At 39.6% G+C, this 22,378-nt stretch overlaps 1 protein-coding gene across 9 annotated transcripts in view; it reads left to right on the top strand.

The window, feature by feature from the left end:
- The window catches only part of UTRN (utrophin), a 537,684-nt gene that overhangs the window by 107,512 nt on the left and 407,794 nt on the right, over positions 1 to 22,378 (top strand). For all 9 annotated transcript variants that reach the window (XM_047770002.1, XM_047770001.1, XM_047770005.1 and 6 more), the window contains exon 2: positions 9,329 to 9,390. In XM_047770002.1, the coding sequence (XP_047625958.1) occupies positions 9,329 to 9,390 (62 nt within the window). The remainder of the gene's footprint in view (positions 1 to 9,328; positions 9,391 to 22,378) is intronic.

The raw sequence follows: 22,378 nt of genomic DNA, 5'->3' as shown, positions 1-22,378 counted from the left end.
ATATATATGTTTTTATCTGAGTGATGACTCAGAATCACATTTGTAGTGATTATAACTGTATGGTATACATTTAAAGGTTTTCTATACCAGTTTTACAGAAGATAATTGCATTCCTAAGTGGGAATGTGGGAAGACATTTGGACACTTAAAGTATTGATTTTTTTAAAATATTTTTCTTCAAATTTTTTTGTCCAAGAAGTACTATTTCTTAGATTTTTTTTATTGTTGTATCATATGGATTTATGAAGACTCTAAAAGGAATATAAAAGAATTTCTGAGATTCCTCCTAATATGTGAAAATAATAAAAATAAAGGAATTAAAAATATAAAAATACTATGTGAGTATTTAACAGTCTTGAAAGGACATATTTTTGCTCCTGTTTTGGAAAGTAGAACTTGTCATGACCAAGTCTGAGGTCAGATCACTGGAATTTTTTATATTCAAAAGAAATTTTTCTGCATTCTCCTGGAAACTCATCTGCATGAATTTTCTATATCTAGAGATATATGTTTATGAAGTTTTTTCGTGGAGTTTTATAGACAGTTTGTAGAACAAAATAAATCTTTTATTTAACAGGAATAAAGTGAAGAGTCAAATTTCACAGAAACTTTTTTTATATGTCTAATTTTTGTCAATGACTAAGAAAGAATTTTCTGTTGGCTTTTCATGACAGTGACTCATCATCTTTATGACTCATACATCTTCTCCTAAATAACCTCTCCTTGTTCTATGACATTTCCAGTGATTTTAATAAAACTATTTTGTTCCCAGGACAAAAGTTCAAAGTGAAGTGGTAAAGTTTACAATGTCTGACCCCATAAATGGAATCCTTGTTCTTCTGCATTTGTAACACATATAATATGGTTATGTCTAAGATGGTAAGAGTTTTTCCAGAAGGTATTTCTGTAGGAAAGGTTTCAAACAATGACTGATGCCTGTAAGTCTTTTACGGACCCTCTTCATTTCAGTTTAGCAGCTCTAAAAAAGTGAAAGTAGGAAAACATTTCCCCTCTGTATTCCTCTGCATTCATTAAAAAGTATGAGGAGCTAACTCAACAAGGAGAAAGTAGGTAAGAAGTTACTAACTCTAAAATTAGATGACGGGCAGGAATTAATAGTTATATCTAGTTCTGAAAATAATTCTTTGAGGAATAAATGAATCATTCCACAATAATGTATGGATTAGTTGCAAAAGTGCTGTCTCTGAAGCCTGGCTCCATTGGAGTAACATGCTGTTGAATTGAGGCTAATTCAGGAAGTCTTCAGGATATCTCAGAGTTGGGGGGGGGGGTTTGTTTGGTAGTTTTTGCATTTCCAAAATGCAGCCTTATGGTCTGCATCAAATCATGAAAGACATGCAAATACAAACCATGACCTACCACTTCACATTTCCTAAGATGCTTGTAATAGTAATAATTAAAAAAGGAAAATAAGTATTAGGGAGGATGTGGAGAATTTGAAACCCATGTTCATTGCTGGTGGGAGTGTAGAATAGTGCATCTGCAGTGGAAAACAGTTTAGCAGTTCCTCAAACTCTAAACATAGAATTACCATATGACTCAGCGAGTCCACTGCTAGATCCAAAGAAATTGAAAGGAAGCCCTGGAACAGACAGTAGTATGCCAGTTTTTACTGTAGCATTATTCACAGTAGCCAAATGGTAGAAACAAACCAAGTGTCTATCAACAGGTGAATGGATAAAATAATGTGGCATATGCATTCAATGGACTATTAGCCATGAAAAAGAAAGCAGTTCTGACACATGCTACAATATGGATGAACCTTGAAAACATTATGCTAGTGAAATAAGCCAGACACAAAAGCATAGATATTGCATGATTTCACTTCCATGAAATATCAGAAGGGGCAAATACATAGAGATAGAAACTTTTTTAGAGGTTACCAGGGCCTGGGGAGGAGGGGGAAGGCAGTGTTATTGCTTAATGGTTACAGAGTTTCTGTTTTGGTGGGTGGAAAAATTTTGGAAAGAGTGGCCGTGGTTGCACAACATTGCAAATTAAATCAATGCTACTGAAATGTACACTTTAATACGGTTCAAATATCAGTTTCCATGTTATATACATATATTTGCTGCAGTTTAAAACATTAGTAATTTAATATACTAAATATTTAATATACTAATGAATCACATACATTAAATGGTGACTTCTATGGCATGTGAATTGTCTCTGAATAAAACTGATACCAGTCTTGAGAAGGAGTATTGGATGATGAGACATGGGTTTTTGACTTGATTTATGGCACCAACTAACTTCTGATATGTCTGGTCTCAGGATGGGGTTTGCTTGTTTAGGTGCCCATCCTGTTCTTATACACTCTGATTCTCTGACAGTAAGGTGGGTAGTTTTGGTGGGTTTAGGTTGGTTCTTAGTTGGAAGAAACATTTTTCCCCTGGTGCTGAAAATGCTGAAAATGCTTTATACAGTCCAGGTGAGACTGTGGACTTTCTGGAATCTAAGGGCTCCAGAACTGTGATGAATTTGGAAGCAGAGTGAATGAGTTACATGCTAGCAGAGCATGTCTTTGCTTAAGAAGGTTGATTTTCAGGTAGTCTGTGTTTTCTTCAAGAACATTTTTTGAGCATATCTTTCTAAGTCTGTACAGTGTAAAAAGTTTTCAGGATCGAACACTTTCCAAAGTTTGGATTATTTTAGAACATTGTTTTGATGTCATTAAACATTACAGCCCTGTGTGTTTTCTCATAGGTACACAATTATATTAAATATGCTCTTTGTGGTCAGGTATTAAGTCTTGAGGGTAGTGTAGCATTTCCTCATGTCTCACTGTGTCTAGAATGCCCTTCTCCCTAGCTTTGCCTGAACCAGACTTCATCTGTGCTTCAAGACATATTTTAACTGCCCCTTGCTCCACGAAAATCTCTTTGACCTCCTTGGTCTCTTGGAAGTGCACTGAACACAGGCTCAGGAGTCAGTCACGCTTGGTGCTGTTTGTGACTATGTCGCTTGCTAGGTGGGTGATGCTGGGTGATTTATTTAACTTTGTTCATGGGTCTCAGGCTTCTCCTTTGGTAAGTGGAGTTGTTTTCCTTTTCCTTCTCAATCCATCCATCTCCATTTCTCTCAGAGAGGCTGGCAACGTGTTTTTTGCTTTTTAAAGAGTGAAGCAAAAGTCAAGATTGATTGATTGGTTGATTGAAGATGTCCTAAACATTTATTTTTGTTTACTTATGTTTGTTTGCTTTACTTCTTATAGAAAGGACTTAAATTTTAAAAAGTGCCTGAGTTTTTAAAACTGTAGAGTTGTCCCTTGGGGAAAGTCAATTTTAAATGCAGTTTTTAGCTTTAATCACTTCAAAGTATAAATGTGATAAACTTACAGAAATAGCATTTGAAATGTTAATTATCTGAAGTTCTCATACTCTTAGGTAATTTTGACAGTTTTGAAAATGTACTTTAATTATTATTAATTAATTAATTTAGCCGTGCCTGTTGCATATGGAAGTTCCCAAGCATTGAACCCAAGCCACAGCAGTAACCTGAGCCACAGCAGTGATAATGCTGAGCCCTTAAGGCTAGGCCACCATATTTTTAATTTGAAGGTTTTTCCTAGGTCTTCTGAGACTGTAAGATTTTTTTTTTTTTTTTACTTTTTTTTAGGGCTGCACCTCAGGCATATGGAGGTTCCCAGGCTAGGGGTTGAATCGGAACAGTAGCCACCAGCCTATGCCACAGCCATAGCCACAGCAACACCAGATCCCAGCTGTGTCTGCGACCTACACCACAGCTCACGGCAATGCTGTACCCTTAATGCACTGAGCAAGGCTGGGGATCGAACCTTTGTCCTCATAGATGTTAGGTTCGTTAACCACTGAGCTACAATAGGAACTCCATGTAAGATTAAAGAATTAAGAATTTTCTAAAATTGAATTTGATTGTATTAAAATGAAAGTTTTTTGTTTCTGATAGGATTAGTTCAACAAGTGACTTTACTGATTCATTGACTGAGATATTGTTGAGGTACAATATGATGCTAGATAGCAGATTTTGAAACAAACTCAGGCAGTTTAAGTTCTCTTCTTGAGAGCAGCCTGTATCCTCTTGTCTCTGTTTCTTTGTCTACCTATTTATAGTATTTTATAGGTTATTACAAATGTTTATATGTTTCCACGTGACATATTGATGCATCTGTTTGAATAAATGAATTGTTGTTTAGAAAGTACAGACTGGGGATGAGAAAACAAGGGAGGAAGATGACATGAGTGCTGCTTAGTGGGACATGGGTGGGGGATTGATTCACATACAGCATCCAGGAAAAGAAGTGGGAGTATGGTCTATGGTGCTTTCATTGCTTCTGAAAGAATTCTCTTTTGCTAATGAGAAGCTGCTTTCCAGGATGTGTAAAATTTTGTGAAAGAGACTTCAATAAGGTCAATCCAAGTTTGAAATCATCCAACAAGATATTTCTTTTTTTTTGTATAAAGTCTAGGGATTTCTCTTCCTAGTAGCTACCTTTTTTGAAACTCAGGTAATCACCAGCTGGTTGGGCACTTTTCAGTTGCTTTGAAAGATGTGCTTCAAGCATCATGCTTTCTCTCTAATTGTAGTGGAGTTTGAATGGTGGTGTATGTGTTTCTAAGACTTGTGTGTTTCTATAGCAAAAACAGCTAATTTCTCTACCATATTTCCAGGTGAAGATTTAAATTGAGATTTGTTTCCAGGTTCTGCTAGAAGAATTTTTGATTTGCATTTGAGCTAGCGAAGTGAAAAAAATTTAAACTATCTTTCTTCAAGATTTACCAGGCAGTTTAGTTGATGTTTCTTGCTTCACTTCTCTTACCCATCACAGAAATAAAATTCCACGCTAGGCAGCGGCCCTTGGATCTGTGCAAGCTTGTCAAAGGCATTTTAAGACGAGCAAAATATTTAGAAGAAGAATTCGGAAAATCAGCCTTAAGGGATTTAACACATTTTTCTTCTCCTAATTCAGTCCCGTGTTTGTCCCCCTAATGGAGAAAGGTCATTAATGGGTAAGATTTACTAAGCCAAAAAATGCTTCTAGAAACTAATTTTTTTTTCCCCTAAACCCAAATCTAAAGAAAACACTTATTTGGAAACCTGAAAGAAAATATTTAGAGTGTAAATTATACTCAGTCACTTAATACATGTATAAATAATTTGGTTATGTCTAAATTTGTGTTGTGTGCTTAAACACTTTTACTTTGGAAAGATTAAAGTAACTCATTGGCTTGATAATGGAGAGTTGGACAAATTTGAGACTTTTGAAATTCAGTATAAATTTCTAGGAAGGTAAAAGGATTGATAAGACTAGCATGATTTAGGAGTTCCCGTCGTGGCTCAGTGGTTAATGAATCCGACTAAGAACTATGAGGTTGCGGGTTCGATCCCTGGCCTTGCTTGGTGGGTTAAGGATCCAGCATTGCCGTGAGCTGTGGTGTAGGTTGCAGATGCAGCTTGGATCCTGTGTTGCTGTGGCTCTGGCGTAGGCCGGTGGCTACAGCTCCGATTCGACTCCTAGCCTGGGAACCTCCATATGCTTCGGGAGCGGCCCAAGAAATGGCAAAAAGACAAACAAACAAACAAACAAACAAAAAAACTAGCATGATTTAGAATTTTATTTGTCCTGCTATCACCTTGTAACATATTTTGGCCTCCCCAAAACAGAGACCTGGGCCAAGGTTGTTAGCTTAATTTTTGTAGTTTGGAGGGCAGTTCTATACAAGTTAAGTGCTGCAAATTTGTTACATTTGAAAAACTGAAAAGCTGCAGGCTAATTCTTTTTTTTTTTTTTTTTTTTACTGAATTCCTGGTAGAAAATAGGAGGGGTGTGTGTGTGAGAGAGAGAGAGAGAGAGAGAGGAGGGAAATGTGAAATAATGGCTTATAGAGCTGTGAATCCCTTCCCCCTCCTTTAACTGTACTAAGAAAATGAATAAAGAAGAGTGTTTATAAATTTTGAAGTAGTTTTGAAGTTTGGGTGCAAGATAACTTATCTTTTATGAGCCAGTATGTTATTTCATACTAGTAACTTAGTTTTGTTTGTTTGTTTGTTTGCTTTTTAGGGCCCGGGCATATAGAAGTTCCCAGGCTAGGGGTTGAATCAGAGCTATAGCTGCTGGCTTATGCCACAGCCACAGCCACAGCCACAGCCACGCCAGATCTGAGCCAAGTCTGTGACCTTTGCCACAGTTCATGGCAATGCCGCAATGCCAGACCCCCAACCCACTGAGTAAGGCCAGGGGTTGAACCCTCATTCTCATGGATAATAGTGCACAGGGAACTCCCATACTAGTAACTTAGACTCATATTCAGACTTTGATTTGACCCTAAGATGAAGACTATTATATAAACATTACCTTATTAATTTTTACAAACATCTTTGTATGATGGGAACCTATTTTTAAAATTTGATCTCATTCTATATGTGATAAAATTCAAGGTTCTTATGTATCATTTTGATAAAGTGACAGGTACTCTTTATTCACACTATCTCTGCAGAGGAATGCATGTAGTATTAGATATTTCAACATGTTTTTGAAAATAAGGAGGTTAAATACTCAGAAAAGAGGTTAAGAAAAAATTGTGATTGCCAAGGGGAAGGGGGAGGGAGTGGGATGGATTGGGAGCTTGGGGTTAATAGATGCAAACTATTGCTTTTGGAATGAATTAACAATGAGATCCTGCTGTGTAGCACTGAGAACTGTCTAGCCACTTATGATGGAGCATGATAATGGGAGAAAAAAGAATGTATACATGTGTGTATAACTGGGTCATCATGCTGTACAGTAGAAAAAAAATTGTAGAGGGGAAATAACAATAAAATTTTTTTTAAAAATAAAATAAAGAAAAAATGAAACGTAGAAGTGCAGTAAAAGGAAAATAAAATGTATTTCTTAGAATTTCCCCTATTTTAGGATAAAACATTCTTAAATTGTATAAATTGTATGGAGTTAAGAGAATTTAATATTTATGGCCTTTATATATATATTTTTTTGTTCATTGCAAAATAATTGGACTTTCCAAGTGCTCTGAATGCTGATATTTGATATTAAATTCATATTGGTGGGGCTGGCAGTGCGCTGCGGGCTGACTTCTCTTCCTGCCTTGTATACTGTGGGTAGTCTCAGCTCTGTCTCTCAGGCTGTAATGCTCAGGCTGGGAGGTTCAGAGTCTCCTCTCCGTTGATAAGTGGCTTATATGTGATATTGATCAGATGGTAGGAAGCCTGAAATCGAGGCTGGCGCTGACTGTGTTGTCGTTTGTGGAAGAAAGCCCCCCTCTTAGCGCAGTTAACGACGCGAAGTTTCTTAGCAGAATTGTTTTTCACTCCATTGCAGCCTGGGTGTCTCAAAGTCAGTCTCCAATTACCTTTATGGATCTATAGAAGCTGCACTCTTTTTCTGAAGCTGCTGCTATTTTTATTCCTGGAGTGACCTTTTATTTACAAACTCTCTTTCCAGAAGGGAGTAAAGACCAAAAGATACCTCTCATTCGGTGACGTGGTGGGTGAGCTTCTAATTATGTTATTAGGGACAGTTGAGGAGGTCTGGATGGAGGACAGCCCTTTGACATTGATGCATGGAGGGCAGAGCACACTTGGGCCTTCTCTGTTATTATTTTGCTGCCGTCATGCGGGAATTAGCCTAGAAGTATGGATGGTAGTGGAACAAGCCGTGTGTATAGGTACAGATAGAGCTGCAGCTTTGTGTGCTGTGCCAAATACTCCTTAGGCAGCTTTCAGAACTACTCAGAGACTGTTCACATGCTGCTTTGTAGGATTTAACTCTTGCTAGTTTTAATAGAGAATTGGAGAGCAGTTGAAGAGGATATGATTAGAGGTAACAGAAAGGGTAACACGGATATTTACCTTTCACACATATACTGTAAGAATAATTATGACTATAACAAACAATGGAGAGTTCAATGCCAGCTCTTTGCCAGGTGTTTTCACTTACGTTCACGCATCCTCACAATGCCCTTGCAAATATTATTTATTCCCATTTTGACATGGCCCATTTAGTTATTTGGCCACACTAGTGGCATGTGGGAGTTCCCAGGCCAGGGACTGAACCCATGACCATCTCGAGTCCTTAACCGCTAAGCCACCAGAGAACTCTGACATGGCTCCTTTTTTCTCTCTTTTTTACAGCTGCACCTGGGGCATCAGGAAGTTCCTGGACTAGGGGTTGAATTGGAGCTGCAGCTGTGACCTACATCACAGCCACAGCAACACCGGATCCCGAGTTGCATCTGTGACCTACACTGCAGCTTGCCGCAGTGCTAGATCCTTAACCCACTGAGTGAGGCCAGGGATTGAACCTGCATCCTTACAAAGACGTCGGGTCCTTAACCCACTGAGCCACAAGGGGAACTCCAGACGTGGCTTCTTTATATTTAAATCACCCTGCCCATCTCCAAAAAGTTGGGGATGCTTTAGTTTTTTTTTTGTTGTTGTTGTTTTTTGCTTTTTAGAGCCACACCATGGCATATGAAAGTTCCTAGGCTAAGGGTCGAAGGGGAGCTACAGCTGCTGGCTACTCCACAACCACAGCAACGCCAGATCCCTGACCCACTGAGCTAGGCCAGGGATTGAACCTGCATCCTCATGGATACTCGTCATTTCCACTGAGCCACAATGGGAACTCCCAAGGATGCTTTAGTTTTTTAATGCCAATTTTTATTTGTGTGGCTTAGAAAGTGAATTTGTGATCCAAACCAAAATCAGTCTTTTTTTTAAAAAAAAATTACTCTGATTTCTCTGCTTGTAAAATATTTAGATTGCTTTGATGGACCATTCAAACTTTGTCATGTCAGTTGTACAACATGAAGACAGGATGCAGAATTGACTATAAACCTTAGAGTAGTTTTTTTTCCGGAAGGTGTAGAACTTGAAAGAAAAGGAGGGAAATCATGACTCTCTTAGTTTTTAAAGGATAGCTTTGATTTTTGTCCTGAACATGCTATAACATCTTTATCATGCTGAAATTATACTTAAAATGCAACAGAAAGTATTGTGTATTATACTTGGAGAGTAAGGTCCTGATTCTTTTCTCCCAAATGTGGGTTTAATGGCTGGTGGCGGGAATGCCGAGGTGAGGGTGAGAAAGCCAGCTCCCTGGGAGATGCCCGAGCGGCCCGCTGCTGCAGGCATTCCTTAGCCAGCTCCATCCATGCCATCCTATTTGTCATTAGCTGTGGAACATGGTGCATCATGAACTCTATTAATGGGACAAATGAAAACTCTCCAGGATGGAGATGATCTTATTAGCATTCTGATAAAGGTACAAACTCTCATACTTTCCCCTTCTCTCTCCTTTTCCTTCCCACAGATGAACACAATGACGTGCAGAAGAAAACCTTTACCAAATGGATAAATGCCCGATTTTCAAAGGTAACGGAGCCTTTCAAAAACTGTGGTGACTCAGATGCCTCATTCTGGTTGGTGGAGTTTGGGTGGCAGTGTAGTGAATTTTCTCCATGAAATGAGATCAAACAGAAATCTTCTCAGTTTGCAGATACAATTTATTTTCCTTTATTCTCTGTATAACATATTTAAATGGAAATTCTGGTTTAAACAGTTCATGGTATAAACATTCACACGGTAAACACCTCTTTATTTTTACCTAGCTTTCTCTGGATACCAGGCTGACAGTGTCTGGTTTGCCCTCTGTGAATTCTGGGCACCTTTAGGGGATAATATCTCTTTGGGAAAATTTTGTCTTCACTTAGCCAAAAAGACTATGACTTCATTTTTGCCTGGTTAAAATCAAATTGGTATCATTCAGGCGGCCTTTTTACCTTGTGCAGAAATGTTTAGAAAGTGTCATACTCACGGGATATGGCTAATAACGCTTATCTGCCCTGTGTTTCTTTTTCTTTTCTTTTCTTTTTTTTTTCTTTTTTTTTTTGTCTTTTGTCTTTTTAGGGCATGTGGAGGTTCCAAGACTAGGGGTCTATTCGGAGCTGTAGCTGCCGACCTACACCACAGCTCACGGCAACACTGGATCCTTAACCCACTGAGCAAGGCTAGGGATCAAACCTGAAACTTCATGGTTCCTAGTCGGATTCGTTAACCACTGCGCCATGACAGGAACTCCTTTTTTTTTTTTTTTAAATGGCCGAACTCTTGGCATATGGAAGTTCCCAGGCCAGGGATTGAACCCGAACCTTCATAGTGACCTGAGCCACTGCAGTCGGAGTCTTATCCCACTGCACCACAGTGGAAACTCCTGCCCTGTGGTTCTTTTCTTGTGAACCTCCTCACTTCATCAAATCTATTCTTTCTCAGCACATCTAACCACTGGGAACATAATGTTTTGATCAATATATATATATTTTAAGGGGCAGAGAATGCTGAATATTCAGAGAAATTGATCGTGCTATTTTTATACTTGTTCTGATATAATTATCCATTGGCTTTATTGGAGTTGGAATTTTGTCCTCTAAATCTGAGATGGGAGGAGAATTTTCAGGTGAATGGATTATAGGACTATACTACAGGAAGATAAAAAATCAAGGTTTCTCAAAGAAACTCTGTTATGGTATTTTAAATTTAAAATTGTTGGAATTTCCATCATAGCTCAGCAAAAATGAATCTAACTAGTAACCATGAGGACACAGGTTCGATCCCTGGCCTTGCTCAGTGGATTGAGGATCCTGTGTTGCTGTGAGCTGTGGTGTAGGTCGTAGATGCAGCTTGGATGTGGTGTTGCTGCAACTGTGGCGTAAGCTGGCAGCTACAGCTCCGATTCGACCCCTAGCCTGGGAACCTCCATATGCTGTGGGTGTGGCCCTAGAAAGACAAAAAAGAAATTTCAAAAATTTCAAATGTTTCTGTTTGAGAAGGTTGCAGAGGTCAGGAAAATAAACACTGGTATTTCTCTGAGGCAAAATGAGAATGTTTTAGGATTCCTTTCTGGAGCAGTGCTGTTTAAAAATTGTTCCACTTCCCACTGTTTACAGTTGATTATTTGATTGCAGTGTATTTTATTTGCAAGTTTTTGTTGAGGGATATTTTATCTTGCCTCTGAGAATGTTAGGAATGTGAACACTGCCTGTGACAGAAAAGTCAAGAAAAAGAAGTGCATGCATAATTGGTGGTTTTAGGTTTGGAATATTCCAAAGCCAGACACAGGTGTTTTTCGGTAAATTTTTGTTTTGTTAAAGAGGCACAGGTAACATCTGGATGCTTTGAATTCAATATCATTCAAAACTTTTGAAGCATCCATCTTCGTGTGACCAGATTCTGTGCAATGTAGTTTTAGGGACTAAGAGTGTGTGGATACGAGGTCCAAAGGTCTCATGAATGCTCAGTTGTGCCACAGTATCCATCCTGGCTATTATTGAGGATAATGTGGTCATTTTCTAGATATAGCAAGTCAGGCAGACCTAGTTTTTAGCAGCTTAGTTAGTCTTTGGGGAAGAATTACCTTAGAACCGATTTTGAAGATCAACTTGGAAGCTTCATAGTCTTGGGAGACCTATGTTTAGAGAACATTTGAAACTAGGTAAATTATTTTGTTCCTGTTTATGAGAATGGAAAGAGGTACACAGTATAATAAGACATGAAAGGGGGGAAGTAGGACACTAAAATGATAGTTGAGACAGAATAATTGAAAATATTTAGCCTTATCAGAGTAGCCAAGAATTTGGCTCAGATGAGACATTACCTTGACAGCACGTGATAGACTGTTGAACTGGAGCATCACCCAGGAGAGTTGAGTCATTTCGGAGTCTACAGCCATTACTCACACGTATACGGTCAGAGCCTTGAACCCAGCGCACCTCTAGTCCTTCTTCACTCCGAGCTTTAAAAATCTCCTCACTACAGTTATTCTCCTTTGTCTTCTTTTCCACTGGACAGTTCTCAGTATCTGTCGATCCTTTGGGTGAGGTACCAACTGAATTCTCTCAAGAAGGATCTCAGTATTTATCATGGGTCATTGACATCCGTAAAAAAAAGACCTGAATGCAAAGTCCAGTAGTACTAGCAGAGTTTATTTGGTGAATTTGACATTTAAGTGTATAGATGTATAATGTATATATTATTTTGTAATATTAAATGAGGGCTTTAAACCTCATGTAAATTCTTTGCCCCAGGAAGTTAGTAATTATCACCAAGACAATGAAGAGACCACTTAATGTTATCATTTTTAGTAACAGGTCCCGTTATGTACCTGACACAGAAGCTAAAGGATTGATAATTTTTTAAGAAAAATTTTTATTAAGGCCACTATTAGTTTTTTTTTTTTTTTTCTCTAAGAACAGTTTTTTATTAAGGCCACTATAAAAAGCTTGTTTTGTTTGGAGAAAAATATCAAAAATAGAGCTGAGCCTGGAAACATTTCCTTTCAGATTATTTCTCATAAGAAATCAAAGTCTAGAAGGAATTTGGATGAGGCCAGGACAAATCTATTAAAGGAATTGTGACTATTTGGATATAAAGAGAAGGAGTGGCAGTGATACTAAATTTCAATCACATTTTTTTCTCTCCCCTGGCTTTTTTTTTTTTTTCCCCCTTTTTAGGGCCACACCTGCGGCATATGGAGGTTCCCAGGCTAGGGGTCTGTCTAATCAGAGCTACAGCTGCTGGCCTACACCACAGCCACAGCAACATGGGATCTGAGCCATGTCTGTGACCTACACCACAGCTCATGGCAACGCTGGATCCTTAACCCACTGATGGAGGCCAGGGATTGAACTCGAGTCGTCATGGATACTAGCTGAGTTCATTACCACTGAGCCATGGCGGAAACGCCTTTCCTCTGGCTTTTTAATTTTGAATGTAGGTTTCTTCCACAGCGGTAATTGGGAAAAAGAATTACAGTTCTAAGCTGGGAGATTTCCATAAACTCCCCTCAGACTCTTGCTGCATTGGGGTAAGTTTATATTTGGGCATGGTATCACTAGGTGACAAAGGCTAGCAAGAGAAAAAAAAATTCCTATTTAAGAGAACACATTTTAACTCCTTTCTTTTTCATCCATGAACTTTGATGGACTTTAAAATGTAATTATTAGAGTTCCCGTCGTGGCTCAGTGGTTAGCAAATCTGACTAGGAACCATGAAGTTGCAGGTTCGTTCCCTGGCCTTGCTCAGTGGGTTAAGGATCCGGCGTTGCTGTGAGGTGTGGTGTAGGTTGCAGACGCGGCTCGGATCCCGAGTTGCTATGGCTCTGGCGTAGGCCGGCGGCTACAGCTCCGATTCGACCCCTAGCCTGGGAACCTGCATATACCACAAGAGCGGCCCAAGAAATGGCAAAAAGACAATAAATAAATTAATTTAAAAAAATAATGTAATTATTGATTGAGTTTTCTTCTGTGCAGCATGAATCCCTCTACAGAGCAGTAGTACCTTTGTGCTGAGAAATCCGAACAGAACCTGATGGCATCTTCTGTCATTTAGGAATTTGTTTTAAATTCCTTCCCTGGACATCTTCTTCTTGGACTCCCACCCCAACCCCAGCCCAAGTCTCAAACACCAAATCTTGTTGATTCTAGTACCATAGACATTCAACATTGTCCATTTTCCTCCGTCTGTACTTACTCCTTCTTTTGCAAAATGTTATCCGAGTTAGGAATACTTGTGAAAGGCTTTAAGTTTGGTACAAAAATTAGTGGGAGTCATTTCAGCACAGCCGTCTTGGTTATCTGCCTTGTGTTATCTTTGAGCTACTGTCAAATGATCCTTAACCAGAAAAATGCAAAGTAGCTGGAATGCAATCAATTATTTCCCCTTACATGGACTTGTTTTTACATCTTTTGTAAATTTTTTTTCAACTTTCCTTTATTGCATATCAGCATGTGGTTTTTTGAATTTTTCTTTGAACCGATTGTAACACCTTACTGGTTCCTTAATTAACTAAAGTCTTTAACATACTTTAGTATTACATTTGCACAGAGTCATGACTTTACCATTTGTGGAATATTATCCCTGAACACAGGGACCACTGTTATAATCTGCCCATGGTTCTTACTTTCCACAATTCATTGTATCCTTCTCCTTACTTCCATTTTCTAAAGAGAGAGTAGCTGAAATGTGTCTTTTCAGGACGATCTTTCTTCAATGGCTGCCCGTTGTTCTTACTTGGCTTTCAAAACTCTAAATGGTTGCCCCCTCCAATCTACTCCCAGTTTCACTTCACTTTGGCTCCTCATTATATTCTCACCAATGCAGTGGGCTTTCTCATGTCTTTCGTTCTTGCTCCTTCCTCCACCTTTGCCCAGCCAACTCTCATTCTTCCTTCTTGCCTGAGATTTAAGGTCACTTTCCCAAGGACACGTCCTTTTCTGAGCTCCCAGACTTGAGTGGATAAAGCTCTACATTCTTAAAGAGTTAGCCTTTGAGGAGTTCCTGTCGTGGTGCAGTGGTTAATGAATCCGACGAGGAACCATGAGGTTGCAGCCTCGATCCCTGGCCTTGCTCAGTGGATTAACGATCCGGCGTTGCTGTGAGCTGTGGTGTAGGCCGGTGGCTACGGCTCCTATTAGACCCCTAGCCTGGGAACCTCCATATGCCACGGGATCGGCCCTAGAAAAGGCAAAAAGACAAAAAAAAAAAAAGAGTTAGCCTTTGAAGCACTTATCATTATTGTACTTTAAATAATTTCATCTCAAAATATTTGTCTCTGCTCTCCTAGACAATGGTATGCTCCATGGCTGTAGAAATTGTCTTATTTTGTTGATTGGCACAACTTTTGGCATTTGGCAAGCACCTAGTGAGTATTTATAGACTTAATAAATAAATGAATGTCAGTGACAAAAATAAATATTTAAATGCTTATTACTGAATATATCCTTAAACCAGTTGGAAGTGGTTGTATTGGAAATGGATAGGAGTAGAGTGTGGAATTGAGCACAAAATGGTATGAATTGTGTTATTTCGTGGATATGAATGCATCAGGGCTTTTGCTTCATTTATTCACAAAAGTAAACAAATCCAGCTATGCAAAGTTTCCACATATACCTGGTTTCTTGGAGATGTGCAGGACAAATGGTTAAATCATCATTTGGATTTAATACATGTGATTCTCTTATTTACAGCATGGGATTCTTCAAATAGGATCCACTGACTAAATTCACAGTGATAAAAACTGAGATTTAAAACTTAAAATCAGCTTAATTCATTCCTTCATGAGGGATTTGGTACAGAGCTTGAGGATACTGAATAATGTGGGTCTAAAACCATCTTTCAATAGCTAAGGCAGCATTGACTATAAATATAATATTCTTTTTTTGCTGAAAGTTCTTGGGAATATGGCCCAGAGTCCCAATATTTCGGAGTCTGGGTATCCTGAGAAGTCACACCGTATAAAATAACTTATGATTGTTGATTTTTGAAAAGATATGAGGAGCTCTGAAGAAAATGATTATCTAAAGGAGCTAAAAGTTAGGAAATTAAACACTTATTCCTGAGTATGCTGCTCATTTATTTATGACCTCGGGCAAATTATTGGCCAATTTTTTTCAGGTCACTTGATTTTTATTCCTTTAGCTGTGAAACGCACTTGAGCATAATAACTTGCTGCATATTGCTAAGAAATATTGAGGCATTATTGTGAAACATTATAGGAGATTAGAATTACTTAGGAATGCTAAATTAAAACTTTATTGGGTACCCCCAACTTTGTGGTATCCCTGATAAGTGCTATACATATATTTTAAAGCAGAAATAGAAAAAAGCATTGGCTCGTTAAGTCCACATTATTCTACTGTCTGGTGAGTAAAGTTTGGGTGTTTTGTTCACTCTAATTCTAAAAGCCTCATTTGTTAGTGGGCTGGTCTCCCAAAGGAGGCAGCCAAGACCTCATGGTTTCAGTGTTGGGAAATTTGTTCTGACTTGGAGCCTACATTTTCTTTGGCTGACTCTCATAGCTGCTCATCTGTCAGAGCAGAGGCGTACACATTGCAGAAGCTCTTTTATCAGTTTGGTGAGGTGGTTCTCAAAAGAAGTTTAAAAACTAAAGGTTAGGTGGAGCATAGGCAAACTTGAAAATGCTGAACTTCAGTTTGGGAGATTTCTGCCTTTCCTTTTCCAAAGACAAGATGAGCTAAGTTTTCATTTAGTTAACTATTCCAAACCTGAACTTTAAATTGATAGAATGGAAGAGGAAATGTATGAAACCTTTTTAATACACTGCAATGGGAACAGCTATTCCTGTGTGTTCCATTTGGAGACAGTGGGACATTGCTTTCAGTGTCCTATTGTTTTCAGCTTTGTTTATATTGGAAGTGGTTGGTGGCAAAAATAAGAATGGAAAAAGATGTGTAGGAGGGTGTAACAAAAGCAGGCTGTAGATGTTTAGTCTTCTTTTTAGTAGTAAGACTATACAGGCTTCCTTGTGTGATGAGAACCACAACAGCAGAGATCTGAGCTGGAGTTACACGCTGGGTCTTTCATTGATTTATATTCATGAATATGTCTATGGCAACTCAACTAATTGTTTTAGGGGCCCTAAGTGCTGAAATGGTTCCTTAAGTTTCAATTTATGTCTATTCACTCATACCTCTAAAGCAAACAATAAAATGCATTTCATATTCCTAAACAGCTTCCAGATATATTTTACCTATATTTTATAAGTTTGTTTGTTTTTGTTGTTGTTTGTTTTCATTCAATTTGGTTGTTTTGGTTCCAAACATTATAGTTGAAAAATGAGTTACGTGGTTACTGTGTTTACATTAAAACGCACTCGCATGTGCACACACACACACATAAATATTATTTAACATGCTGTGTTTATACATACTGAATACTTAATAAATGATTTTGATTGAACCTATTATTTTCTGTAATCATTAAAGAAATTGGTCATTAATGCTAAGTTTTTGTAATTGATGATCCGTTTTAGGATCGATCTGATGAGAGGAAATGACTTTTCACCCTTTACCTAGAATGGGGTGAGCAGAGCTATCTCCCTGGTGCTTTTGCCCTCAGTTCATGGGACCCCACCACGTCCATCTTCAGAGATAGGCTCTGATTGATGCATGGATGGGTAGGCCTGAGTCAATGTGGGCCGGTGCGTTATAAAGAGAGGGTTGTTGAAGAGGTAGTGGTTTTGGGGGAAAGAAGCTCTCTCTGTTTAAGAGGGCTAGGAGACACTGGACCCATTTCCAACTGTACTTTCCCTAGGAAGCTTTTAGCTCCAGTTGCTGCTGGGAGTCACCTGCCAACTGTGACAAATCATGAGTCGGAAGTAGAGGGATGACACTGCTATTTTTATTTTTATAATCTGTTGGGGAAATAAAAAATACTGTCCACGGGTGATCTTTGTTCAACATAGAATATAGAGAAAACACAATTTATTATTGAATATTCATAGCAGATTAGGTGCATGCAGGCCGCTCTGGTGAAAGACGAAGTCTGGAGAGAATTTCACATGAATATTCAGGGAAGTAGAAGAAAGGGCCCTGAGTGTGTGTCTCCTAGAGAGACTGATGGATGCTCCTTGTGCTGGTCTCCTGTCAACCTCAAGAGACTCCTGAGTTAATTTCGAGGTCTTTGCTGTCTTGCATGGGAAAATTGGTGGTTTATCCAGTTCTTGACCAAAAAATTGGGCCTAGTATGTTTTTAAGGAGACACCCTAAGGAGAAGGAAGGGCATGGCAGCTGCCTCTCCTTTATTAAACAGAGAAAATATTTTCTTTGACTTCCCATTACCATTATCAGTGCCTTAACTAATGCCTCACCCTTTTCCCGTGGAAGCCTATCTTTTGAGGGACTGCACTCTTCAAACACTGCCACTGCTCTGCCAGCTGTGCCTGTGTGGCATGAGCTGCATTGTTTATTGTGTTGATCTGCAGACCTTGCCTGGGAGACATACGGAGTCAGGGTTTCTTCAGCCTGCAGACCTCACCTGGTTATTTGTCCATGCCGTGTGCAGGTGGCCCTGCTGCTGGCCACCAGGTGTGTGAGCCCACAGATGGTTCCTTATCATCCCAGTTTCCTCAGCACGATCTCAGTTACTTTGCTTACCAAAAGCGAAGTGAAAATTCTGTTACGGGCTCTATGACTTTTGATTCTCTGAAAGGTACTACGTGATAGCTTGTGTTTCATATTTTTTTGTAATTTCTTAGGTCGATGCACGTTCGTTGCTGTGATGCTACTGTGAACACTGCGTAAATCACTGCTCTGTAGTTAATGTGAGGATGATTTCCAGAGCATCTGTTTCTCCAGGATCCCTCTCTTCTTCCTTTCCCTCCCTCCTTCCTTCCAAACAAGCTTCTAAATGGAATGCTTGTTCAATACTTAAGAACTTGTGCTGACCACCATGAATTCTTAAAGAGAATGGCCGAGAGCCATGCACTCACTAATTCTTTCAGTGACCGTGACATATTTTGCTGGTTTTCTTTTGTCCAGGTGTTGAATAACCTCTTTGGGCATTTCGTTGTACTTGTTTTACTTTTTGTCTTTTTAGTCAAAAACCATGCTACTTTCACTCACTGTGGGGTTGAATTAAATTAAATAGACATTGAAGATCACTCACTCTTCATTTCATCCATTAGGCTACACGCCGCTGCATGCTTAAAATTGTAATGAACCTCATATTATCAGTTTGCTTAGTTTTAGACAACCTGTATTTGTTTTATATAATAATACACATTAGAAAAAATAGATAATAGAAGAAATTTAAGGAGATTTTTAGCCACTTTTTTTTTTGTCTTTTTGCTGTTTCTTGGGCCACTCCCGCAGCATATGGAGGGTCCCAGGCTAGGGGTCTAATCAGAGCTGTAGCCACCAGCCACAGCAATGCCAGATCCGAGGCGTGTCTGCAACCTACACCACAGCTCATGGTGATGCAGGATCCTTAACCCACTGAGCAAGGCCAAGGATGGAACCCGCAACCTCATGGTTCCTAGTCAGATTCGTTAACCACTGAGCCATGATGGGAACTCCTAGCCACTTTTAATCCTATCAAAAGAAAAAAGTAAATTTTTGTTGTAAAATACTTAACTCCATTTACACATAAACATATTATTATTAACCAAAATGGCATTATACTTAGTGTTCACTTATGCACTATTGATTTTTAAGAAAATAAGAATTACAAGAGCTACATTTTGTTCCAATGCTGAGATTTGCGATTTCTAAATGAAAGACTCTGGAATTTAAAATATTAAAAGAAGTATTAAATCATGTGCTTCTTTTTGAGTTTTAAAAATAACTAACTCCTTGCAAAAAATAATCACTCAAGGAGTTGCCGCTGTGGAGCAGTGGGATTGGTGGTGTCTCTCGAGTGCCAGGATGCAGGTTTGGTCTCCAGCATGGCACACTGGGTTAGAGGATCTTGCGTTGCCACAGCTGGAGCATAGATTGCAACTGCAGTTCGGATCTCACCCCTGGCCCAGGAACTCCACAAGCTGAGGTACAGCCAAAAAAAGGGAAAAAAAAAAGAGAGAGAGAGAGAGAAAGCAATAAAACTGACTATATGTTATTAGATGTGGGAGCATCATTTTCAAATTGATCAGGGACATCAGATTGACCTGAAAAGAATGCAAAAAAACAGTATGATAGATACTATATATACTGTATATATAGATAATGCCATATATATCCACACATATGATACACTCACACAGATACACACGCTGTAAACAGTGGGGATAGGAACTGAATTGAATAGACTGCTTCAGATCCTGTTTTGAAAATAGATGGGTATAAATAATAGAATAATCAAATACTGTCAAAGGGCTCAAATTTATTATTTGTAAGATACTATCATCAGTCATGTTAGTGATGAGAGCATTTAAAAACTGTTATCTTTTCACTCTTCTTATATACAGTTACACCTTGATTTTTTATAATGGGATCCGTAACTCACAGGATAGAATCTGTCTCTGTTCTGTTTTTGTTACTTGGTACACATTCGGCAGAATCAAGCTAGTTCTTAAGTCCTTTTGATGTGCTCCCCGTGCTGTGTTGGTCTTGGTTTTATTTACCTCTATTTAATTCTGAGTGTTGCCAAGGCAGAGACTGCCTTTGTCATCCTTCACGTGTCAAGGTCAGCATAGCCCAGCCCAGAGAGGAGGCAATCTTCTGAGCCCCAGATCCAAGTCCCAGTTCTGCCTCTGGTTTGTTTGTTGTAGCTACAAAGCATCATTAGCGTTTCACCCTTTGCAGAACTCCAGACGGCACTTCCTAAATTTTACTTTCTTATTCAATCTTTTACAGATTTTTTTCTGTTACTAGTGTTGCTGGAAAACTTGACCCATGGTGGAAATAATTGTGATTTTCCGCGTATTGGAAAGAGAAATAGTAATACAGTATTAGATTATTCCATTAGCGGGTAGAGACCCGATCATATAGGGTCTCTTACTTGGAGTTTGGGTTGTATTTGCCTATGGTGGGAGTCCATCAGGTTAAAGCAGAGATGTGACACGATGTGATCTGCACCCTAAAAGTAGAGTTGTTCTGACTCTTGTGCAGAAGAGGTGAGGGAGGTGGTCACCTTTGGAATGCACATTTGGAGGTAGAAATGACAGGGTTGTTAGGATTCGTGGGGGTGGGGAGTGCGGGAAAGGAAAGGAATCTGCTATGACTCCTTTGTTTTTTGGTCTGAGTAAGTACGATGACTCTGCACGTGTTGTGCAATCAGTCAGAATCCCTAGCCTGTGGACCTGTGGATGGTGTTGTGGTGTGTGGTGTGTGTGTGTAACTGTTTCACATTTTATCACTTCCTCAGAGGACTCACGGTTGACTGATCCTGTGTTTCACCTGTCTGTGGTTATGCCCTGGGGGGAGATTGTTGGTCAGTCGCCCGCCCAAGGATTCAGTCTGCCTGTAGACGAGATTTGTTTATATGGCATAACGTTTTGGGAAATTACAAACATGAAGAGATTACGCATATAGGAGTTCCCGTTGTGGCGCAGTGGTGAATGAATCCGACTAGGAACCATGAGGTTGCGGGTTCGATCACCGTGAGCTGTGGTGTAGGTTGCAGATGCGGCTCGGGCTCGGATCTGGCATTGCTGTGGCTGTGGCATAGACCGGTGGATCTCTATGTGCCTTGGGAGCGGCCCTAGAAAAGGCAAAAAGACCAAAAAAAAAAAAAAAGAGAGAGAGAGATTACACATATAAATTGAGATTTTTCGCTCCTTTTTGAGAAACCAGAAGTCCTACCAACAATGGCCTGGGATTCCCACATGGCCGTCATTGGCTGGTACTGGCTGTCACTTTTAGCCTCTAAGGCTGGCCGATTCACCAGGTCTGGTCTGCTGCATTCAGACGTCCTGTCACGTGTCCATGACTGTCCTTGGAGCCCCTGCCCTCCCACAGACCCTGGCTTATCCCTCCTGCATTGTGAGACTGTTTGCTTCTGTCTTCTGACATTTTATTTACTTATTTATTTATTTATTTATTTATTGTCTTTTTGCCTTTTCTATGGCTGCTTCCCACAGCATATGGAGGTTCCCAGGCTAGGGGTTGAATTGGAGCTGCAGCTGGCAGCCTACACCACATCCACAGCAACACAGGATCCGAGCCACATCTGTGACCTACACCACAGTGCACGGCAGTGCCAGATCCTTAACCCACTGAGCAAGGCCAGGGATTGAACTCACAACCTCATGGTTCCTAGTCGGATTGGTTTCCACTGCACCAATAGCACCATTTGTACTATTTTGTGTTTGTTGGAAAACTATGGAAACCCTCGCTTGTAAATGGGGAGGGTGACCTGAGCTTGGTATTTCTGCAGGGCCAGGCACAAAGGAGGTATTGACCAGATATTAGTCCAATTGAATTATTAAACTGTATATTCTCTCTTTGAAAAGTTTCTGCAAATGGGTATTTGCAAAGAATTAAAAATCTAAATCAGAGTTTAACTGTCAGGCTGAATCAGTTTTGTTTTTTTTTGTTTTGTTTATTTTTTATTTTTTGTCTTTTTGCTATTTCTTGGGCCACTCCCACCTGTGGAGGTTCCCAGGCTAGGGGTCCAATTGGAGCTATAGCCACTGGCCTACGCCAGAGCCACAGCAACGCGGGATCTGAGCCTCGTCTGCAACCTACACCACGGCTCACGGCAACGCTGGATCCCTAACCCAATGAGCAAGGGCCGGGATCGAACCCACAACCTTATGGTTCCTAGTCGGATTCGTTAACTACTGCGCCACGACGGGAACTCCAGTTTTTATTTTTGTTAAAGGCTGACTTCTGACATTTCTAAACTGTTTCCCAGGGTCGATTCTGTGTTTAGCGTCTGTGATGTGAATACACTAGAGATGCTTTAAAGCCATAAGCTTGGAAAAAAATGTTCATTTTGAGTTCGTTTAAATGTGGTGTATATCTTGTTGCCCTCTTTGGGAAGTCAGGTAATATATCTTCTCCTCTTCTCAGCCCCTCTCCCCCCTGCACTGATTAACTTTTCCTTTCCCTAATGTCATGGTCCTGGG

This window comes from Phacochoerus africanus, chromosome 2 (assembly GCF_016906955.1).
Source record: "Phacochoerus africanus isolate WHEZ1 chromosome 2, ROS_Pafr_v1, whole genome shotgun sequence".
Lineage (NCBI taxonomy): Eukaryota > Metazoa > Chordata > Mammalia > Artiodactyla > Suidae > Phacochoerus > Phacochoerus africanus.
This window is presented reverse-complemented; position numbering and strand designations above follow the sequence as displayed.